General features: G+C 45.7%; 1 protein-coding gene across 1 annotated transcript; it reads right to left on the bottom strand.

The window, feature by feature from the left end:
- Positions 1-3,467: 3,467 nt before the first annotated feature.
- On the bottom strand, positions 3,468-8,667 carry LOC119052764 (interleukin-36 beta-like). Its single transcript, XM_037150133.2, has 4 exons — positions 8,652-8,667; positions 7,283-7,390; positions 4,441-4,580; positions 3,468-3,689 (listed from the first exon to the last, which is right to left on the bottom strand). Exons 1-4 carry the CDS (start codon positions 8,665-8,667, stop codon positions 3,468-3,470), a joined length of 486 nt encoding a protein of 161 aa, XP_037006028.2.
- Positions 8,668-9,086: the final 419 nt, after the last annotated feature.

The raw sequence follows: 9,086 nt of genomic DNA, 5'->3' as shown, positions 1-9,086 counted from the left end.
CTGGATCACCCAGAAGCTAATCTGAGACTCTTCTATCTGTGTATCTGCTTCCAGAAAGATGTGGTAATAAGAACCAATTCAACTTCCCACCTGAATCTACAAAAATAAAAGGATAAAACCCGTGAAATAATGGTTTGAAAGCACTGGGCATCAGCCAGGAGATGACAGTGAGCCTTTGGAAGAGGAACCCTGGCAGGGCCCAGCATTCTTTCTGAGGATAGGAGATGAAGCTGAGAGTCCACAGAGATAAAGGTTGTTAAACACCACAAGTCAGAACGTAGAGAGGGGACAGCTGCATGGAAGGCCTGTTGAGGAGGTGACATATGAAGAAGTAACTTAAATAATCCAGAAAGGCAGGTAATGAAGAGAAACTAATACAGGTAACAGAAATGTACACAAGCATGGCATATGCAAAGGTTCTGGGGTTATAAAGAACTTGTAATGTTCAAGAAACTGATGGATTAGCACTGCTGAAGATAGCAATGGAGGGAAAGTAAGAGCTGGAACAGGTGTTGGAGGCAGAGATAGGGAATTGCATTTCTTTCTCGGTGCAAGTGGAAGCACTGGAGGTGACTAAACATTAGAATGACACTGTTGAATTTCCACTTACAGAGAAAATCCTGGCTGACTCATGGAGAATGGATTTAACAGATAGTTGGAGGCATGGATGGAGGCACCAGCCAGGATGATGATTTACAGACTGGTGAGTGATGATGGCTGTCTTACATGCAGTGCTGAGTGGCAGGGACATTGGAGAGAGATGGGCAGAGTTGAGATATATTTTGAAGGTAAACATCTTTAGAGAGAGACTTGATGGGTTGAACGTACAACTTCAGGAAAGGAGGATTCAAAGGTGAGCCCTAAGTTTCTGTGTTGAGTAACTGTGTATGGGAATTGGGTATGTTTGACAAGGGTCAAGGGCACTATTCAAGACATATTAAATCTGCATGCTCTGAAACATACAAACTGGTGTTCCAACAAGAGCCTTGGATCAGATCAAACTGTCACCAGCCATCTGGACTGTGTTCCATTCATGAGATCTAGTAATGTCACCTGGGGAGACAGCATAGAGGAGAAGAGGACTTGAAGACAAGCCCTGAAGAACTTCAACCTTTAAAGTCACATGAGGAGGACCCATAGAAGAGGAATGAGAGGAAAAAGCCACTGGGGTTGGGGGAAATGAGGGACTACTGGCCACGGAACCACTGATGTGAGTGTGAGTGTAAGAATGAGGAAGAGCAGCAGGCTGTGTCCAACACTGATTAAGATGAGGGCAGCAGAATGTCCATTGGATTTGAATGTCATTGGTGATGTTCGAAAGAAAGGTTTTGGTCAAGTTAGACACTGAGACTGGAATGTACTGAGTAGTGAATGGCCTACTGGTAATCAGAGGCAAACAAATTAAAATAACAAGATATTATTCTCTATATATTGAATGAACAATAATTTCTAATTTAAAAGTAAGCTTTGGGCCGAGAAGGATAAACATATTGTTGAGAATATAAATTTAAAAAGTCACATCAAAGGTAGATTGTCAGTCTGTTGAAACTAAAGAATGGACTTACAATATTTTTTGAGAAACTTTACATAAGAGGTAATAGTTACATTAAGAGGTAAGTCCATTTACCCCCACACCTACAAGGGGTAAATAGACTTAAAAGATACAATCTCTGCTCTCTATGTACCTAGAATTTGGTTGAAAGGAAGAGAGAAAGGGGGCCAAGACAAGGGCGAAAAGCTCTAGCATCAAGTCTAGCAAAAGAAATATTGCATTTTAAGGCAAAATGCTATGAACTTCAAAGAAAATAAGATGTTGCATGTGGTTGGGGAGATAAGGAGAGGCCTCTAAACACTTCAGACTGATGTAGGATTTGAGAGACATGAGTAGGCGAGATACATAGGGATGAAAGTGTTTGAGATGTTTGTATGAGAGAAGGTGTGGAGGGAAGAAAGCCAAAGTGCTTCAAGTAGTTGGTAGAGAAAAGAATGAATTGAATCTTTCTCAGCCTAGATTTACACCAGAAAGCAGAGCCTGAGAAAGGGTTTGCCTGCGAGATGATGAGAAGTGACCCAAGGGAACAGGAGTGGGAGCTCGGGGAACTGAAGCAGGGAAGCCAATGCAAGGGTATGTTCTTGGGCTTAGACTGCTATGGGAGACTATGACATAGTTCTGCTGGAACTCTCTGAGGATCACGTAGATAGAATGCATCTCAGAATTACCCACCCGAGTGATCGAAGAGGCAAAATTTCCCCACCCACTCCCATCCCCCACTGGTGAAAGTTTCCTATGGAGCAGCTCTCATGCATGCATGAGTGCCAAGCAGGTCCCTGCAAGTATCCTTCTCCAGGTGTCCTAGGTGCCCCAGAGCAGGGAGAGATGGTTGGTGCAGCCAAAACGACATGCAGTCAGGTTGTAAGTTCTCAAAGCCCAGCAATGACTGAGAAAAAGGTAGGCTAACAGGGTGTAAGGTGAGGTTCAAGGTGTTATCCCAAAGACTAGTGGGCAGTGAAGCAACAGATGGTAATGCCAGAGGGATAGGTCTTGGAACAGATTATACCTGGCTAAGAAATTGAACTTAGTTAGCAATAGGTACCTATTGCAAAACCTGACAATCCTGCTTGTCACGTGCAAAGAAGGGCAAGGTTTCCTGAGGGAAGCGCCTGTCATGCTCACACTCAGGTTCATATGGGATTGGTGATGTGTGTCTGTAGGCTTCAGCTGAGGTAACCCTCACAAAGCGGACAGTGGGCTTAAAAGCATCCCCATAAAGATTGAAGGTTCTACTAAAATTCAAAAAATATGTGAATAATAACGAGAACATCCATAGGGGCCCTCCTGCTGCCAGCCACTTTGAAAGTAAAAACAAGGACAATACCATGAGTTCTGTGAAACTGCCCGAAAAAAAATTCAAATTGATATAAGTGATTCTTTGAAACATGGATTGATCAGCATTCATATTGTTAAACAATTAATCTTAACTGAAGTATATATTATGTGTCAAATGGTTAACTAATGATATTAAAAATTGATCATGATTATTGACATGTAAAATTATATTTCACATTTCTCTTACCCTTTAGATTTATCATTGGGAGTGCACATTACAATATTTATAATGAACATGCATACAATTAATAAAAAACATTTTTATTGAAAGAGTTACAAGAAATCTCATCTCTGGGCCATGGGTCATCAGGAGGAGCATTTGAGATGCTGACGTAACTGGACTTGGCCACTAAGCGGATGGTGGGATGAGATCAGGAACGAATGAAAAGTGACTCTTCAGGTCCACAGTAGGGTGACACTCAAGTGTCAGGCATGGTGCACCAGTGCATGTCTAGGGGAGGTAGTTTTGGGTGCTGAGCATGAGGTGGACATTAGTGCCTGGTGGTTTCTTACAATGACCTACAAAGTTCTCTGCTCGATCCTCTGTCCCAGAATCGGCCACCCTGAATCCAGGTGGGATTTACTGGAATCCCTTCTCAGAACTGAAAAAGAAGTTGGTGTTGTAAGTTTTGCCCCTCTCCTCGGTGAGGATGACAGGCTGTCCCGCCTCAGAGGAAGTGGCTATGAACCAGCTGGGGTAGGCGACTGACTGGAAGGTGGAGGTCGAGCCCTCTATGCTGTGCAGAAAGAGAAAGGGCACCTGCGCTTCATTCTCACTGTACAGGTCCATTATCTTTTTCTCCTAGGAGCAGAAAAGAGGCCTATTAGACAGGATTACTGGGAGGAGGGAGCTAAACTAATTCAGCCTTGGGAGTGACTGCCTTCCCCAAAGGAAGGGACACAAGGAGGATGCCAGGTGTCAGGATAGGCAGCACGCTGGTTCCCAAAACCAGGTGCTTCTGATTCTTCAAGGCAACACCATCTTCCCTGAGAACAGAGCAGGGTTAATTATCTCGTAGGTGCTCCTGTCAGGCACCCATCTGCAGATTTGGGCCAGGCTCACCAGATTCCCAGTCTCTAGTGGATTTACACATTGCAGCATCCATCATGACCCCTAATGCTACTTTCCATGCAGGGACCACAGGTGTGAAATCCACACGATCTAGACTAACATTCTCCCCTTGTCTCCTCTGCGTGTGGTGGCCTTTGCTTGCATGGGAGCATCCCAACATCTCAGAAGAGTTCTGGAAGGCAGTTAAAGAGAATAGGGAGTAGAGAAGCTGCCAGTCCCGGGCTTTCTGAAGCACCCACCTTGTGGGAGTCCTTTCTGGTGTTCAGAGGGTACTCTGAGAGTGGAATAAGTGTTACGACCATTCCAGAGGTAGCATGTATTGATTTGGGGATCAGCCAAGTCAGGCTTCCTTACACTGAATAATCCAGGATTGAAACAATGTTATTTGTATTTAGCAACACAGTAAATGAAATAAAAAGTCTGTCTCATAGTACTCACCAGATAATATTCTGTTTCACTAGCTAGCTGTACAACCACTCACCTTAAGTTGCAAAGTAGGCTGGCCCTCAATTTCTGTACAGAACAAACAGAGATCCATGTCCATGATTCCCAAGTATATCAGGCTGCCCTTTCCTTCAACATGGACATTTGTGTCTTTGCATGGTAGTGAGGAAATAACGACTGGAAATGGAAACAGATGTCAGTCCCCAGGCAGCGGGAGGTCCAGGCCCACCTAACACTGGGCTACTCCTTTGGCCAGATCTACCCCAGAACGCTCCTCCCATTAGCCATGTGGTAAAAACCCTCCATTGTAATTGGAAACTCATTTCCCCTTTTCTTCTTTACTATCAGAACCCAGCTGTCATCAGGGCACATGGCTTTCCAAAAATAAAAATACAATTCCCCACCACCCTTGCAGCTAACTTTGACCATGTGCTTAAGTTGCAGCCCGTGAGCTACAAGTGGAAGTGTTCTGTGGGATTTCCAGAGTGTTCTTCAAGGGGAGCCAGCTTGGCTGGGAGGAGCTCCTCCTTTATACCCTGCATCTTCTTCCTACAATTAGGTGAGAGTTGAGGTGGCCTTGAGATTGCCAAGGCATCATGGACTCGCCACACTGGCCTCACTCAGCTTGCCTGCTCAGGCTTCTTTCCCATGAGAAAGAAATCAACTTTATCTTATGTAAGTTGCAGTCATATAGGTAAATCAGCTGAATTTATGTCGCTATCAGCTGAATTTATTCCTGGACAACTGAGCCCAGAAGCCCAGGCAGGGGGCTCCTTTTGGGCAGGGAGCAGGGAGTTTATCCACTCAACGCTTTCTTGAATGTCCGCTCAGGACAAGGCAGACTTTGTCATGGACCCCACAGAAAAAGAGATGAAAATTGTAAGCAGAGAAATGGCCAGAACCACAATAAATTGTAATACCTGCTCTGGGGGAAGTGACCAAAGCCTGGGACAGTAGGAGAGAGACCAACTTTAGAGGGAAAAATCAATAAAGACCTTTCCGCAGAGGTGAAGTCAATCTGGGACCTTAAAGCTAAGAGGAAGCTAGTAAATGAGGAAATGGATAGAGGGTGGGGGGAGGGTGTTGGGAGGGAGAGTATTACAGGGAAAGGAATGGTCAAGGCCATGGGTGGAAAAAAAGAGCTTGCTAAGTTAAAGGCCTCAAAGAAAACTGGGAAGGCTGAGATCTCCCCACCTCCTATGTACCCCCACCTTCACCACCAAATCACAAACACATGGGAATGATACTCTTCAACTAACACAGGAAGAGGGTCGCTCGTGAATCTTGGTGGAGGACGAGTTAGAGGCTGCACAAGTGGAGAGGGAGGGAGGGCAGTGAGGAAGCAGCGGCTGGAGTCCAGACGAGAGATCATAATCATAGAAATGAGGCCTGCTGTGCACGTAGGCTCATCAGTCTTTGCCGATGGACCGGCTAGAAACCAAAGAAATGGAGGAGTCAAGGGTTCCCCTGCTCCTGGCTCAAGCTGACAGGACCACGGTGGTGACAGAGATGGGGAAGAGTGAGTTTGTCAGCCATCCTGAGAAGTCAGACCCGAAGCTTCACTCGGGATAGACAAAGTTAGAGGCGTCTGAAAGGACACTGAACAGGCATGAAATGTCCATCTGGGTTAAAAGCATAAATGGCAGAGTGACAGAGAGGTGACTTATCAACCCAAGAGACCGGATGCAGCCCCTTCACTCGTGACAGAGTGGCTGCATACTGAGCTCGGAGGGTTCCCAGCACTAGGACATTTTACAGAGAAAGTGGAGTCAGAAAGGAGGATGCGGACTGCAAGAGAACGTTCTTATGGAATGAGAAGATGAAGAGTGTTCAAGGAAGGAAGAGTTAGCAGTGGTGCTGACTGTGGCTGAAGAACCAAATGCGAGCACAGAGAAACATACTGGGTGATCTTGGAGAGAGGAGCTCAAGGGGAGAGGTCAAGGATCAGTTTAGACGTGAAAGTGTTTGAGGTGAGCGTGAGCAGCAGGTGACATGGAGACAGGTGGTGTAGTCGGCCCCTCTGTGGAATTTGGCCATGGCTGTTACAAAGGATGGCACATTGTGGATAGGAAAACAGAACAACAGTCGGAAGAAATGCGGGCACCAAGAGGAGCTATTTCATATTTATTAAGCCTGGAAATACTGTATCAGAGCATGTTTGTCAGTGTCAGAAAGGACTCAGTAGACAGAGAAAGGTGGGATATGTAGGGAACAGACATATGATCAAACACTGAAATCCTAGGCAAAGGGAATGAGCTGAGTTGGACTCCGCCCCCCCCCAGCTTTACTGAGGAATAATTTATATGAGGTGAATTGATTTTTGATGGGAGAAAGAAATATTCTCTGATTTTTTAGAGGAGAGGACACCAAATTAGGAAAAGGTGCAGGTTTGGTGGTGGAATGTGAAAGTGTTCGGTCTGAGAACATGGTGGCAATGGTTGAAATTTAAAGGAGAAGCTCCCAGGAGAAGGTCAGCTGCTGACTGGATGAACCAGGCCCTCTTATCAGAAGACACTTTCTTTGGGTAAGAAGAGCTGCCGAGCTCTCACACCTGTTTCTAAGTACAGAATTTCCTTTACGGGTGGGAACCAACTTGCCCTTGCTTGCCCCTCCTGTGGACACTGAGCTGGTGTCCAAAAGTAGGAGAGGCCACAACCAGGCTCACACAAGCTCAGCCTCATCAACACTGGAGCCAATGGTCCTTTAAGGGGCAGCAGTGGCCCTAGCTGTGTGGCTCAGCCATTTGGAGCGTCATCCCTGGCACCTACAGTTTGTGGGTGTGATACCCCATTGATTCTCTCTCTCCCCCTCAATTCAATAAACACATTCTTGGATGAGGGTTTGTTTGAAAAGGTAACAGTGGCTTCATTGTCACTTACCAGGTTTGACATTGCTGCTAGAAGGAACCGCGATTAAAGAGTTTCCCTTCAGGACCCACACCATCTGGTGAGAATCACGAACACTATAGAATCCTGGAGTGCCCTGGCCTGCCAGATGACAGCAAAAAGCAATAGACACACATGAAATTGTTATAAACTTCAGGGGCTCAGCTGCACCCTCTAATACAGTGGTCCCCCTCATCCACTGTCTCAGCTCCTATGATTTCAGTCACCCACAGTCAACTGTGGTCCAAAAATATTAAAGGAAAATTTGCAGAAATAAACAATTCATAAGTTTTAAATTGCATACCATTCTATGTGGTGCGACAGAATCTTGCACCATCCCCTCCATCCCTCCTGTCATGGGAATCATCCCTCTGTCCAGTGTGTCCACGCCATGTCCATTCCCCATCCATGCATCACTTGATAGCCCTCTGGGTTATCAAATCTGCTATTGTGGTACCACAGTGCTCGTGTTCCAGTCACCCTTATTTTACTTACTTGTGGCCCCAAAGCTCAAGAGTAGTGATGCTGGCGATTCGGATAAGCCAAAAAGCAGCTGTAAAGTGTTTCCTGTGTGAAAAGGTGTGCATGTATGAGAGAAAACAAGGTACGTGCAGGGTTCCCCGCCATCTGCGGTTTTAGGGGATCTTGAAATGTACCTCCCTCAGACTAAGGAGGCGACTGTGCTGACTTCTGAATGTCCAGGGTAGGCTCACTATTCTGAGAAAATGGCTCTAAGGAGAAAGAGAGGGGAACCAAGTCAGGGGCTGGTTAGTGCATCAAAATGTCTGAAAAGCCTGGCTGGTGTAGCTCTGTGGATTGAGTGCGGGCCTGTGAACCAAAGTGTTGCTGGTTTGATTCCCAGTCAGGGCACATGCCTGAGTTTCAGGCCAGGTCCCCAGTGGGGGCCACACGAGAGACAACCACACACTGATGTCTCTTTAACTCTCTTTCTCTTTCCCTTCCCCTCTCTCTGAAAATAAATAAATAAAATGTTTTAAAAATAAAAGAAGAAAAAAATTTTAAGTGTCTGAAAGGATGTACGTGCATGCACAATCCCAGGGATTTTCTAGGGGTGTCAGTAATTTGTTCTTTTCTGAGTGATAGTTTCTGGGTACTAAAAAGAACCAAAAATATTTCAATGGGTCATCAGTATGTAGTTTGTTTTTTCCTTTGCCTCCTTTATCCAAATAAATAAACAATTCTGAATATACATAATAAGATAAGAACAAAAGTGCAGGTTTCATGATATGAGCATTTGAGCAAATACAACCGTAACTGAGCAAATGGAAGAGGCCCTTGTGCCCTATTGTCCTTGGGGAGGTTGGACAGAGACTGCCAAGCTGGTTTGTAATTTGCCACTTACTTTCTATGGTCGCCATGTTGGCTTGAGGGCTTTCTGTAAAGAGGACAAGGTAGAGTAGGTGGTCTCTAGGAGGTTGTCAGCGGCTGGTCTTGTGGAGGAAGGAAGGAAGAAAAGCATGTTATTCATTGCTCTCCCATCCGCCTGAATAAATCCGTGTACAAAATTATTTGGAGGAAGATGCCCTGAAATCCTGTCCTTGGTGCACATTTGAGACGAAGGATGGGAAGAGCATACCTCAAGGCCAGAGAACCCCAAATGGAAGCTCCCTTCTCTGTCATGACTGGATGGTCCTGGCTCCCCATGCTGTGATGGCCTTGGGGTGCCCTTCACCCATCACACCTGGGATTGCTAGGGGATTCCAAGGGGATTCCAGAGCATCCCCCAGCCACCTTCTAGGACAACATGTTTCTGGGTTTAGAGGAGGAAGGGAGAGTG

This window comes from Artibeus jamaicensis, unplaced genomic scaffold (genome assembly GCF_021234435.1).
Source record: "Artibeus jamaicensis isolate MK-2021 breed Jamaican fruit bat unplaced genomic scaffold, CSHL_Jam_final contig_384, whole genome shotgun sequence".
NCBI lineage: Eukaryota > Metazoa > Chordata > Mammalia > Chiroptera > Phyllostomidae > Artibeus > Artibeus jamaicensis.
The sequence above is the reverse complement of the archived record's forward strand: the minus strand, read 5'-3'. Positions and strand labels throughout refer to the sequence as shown.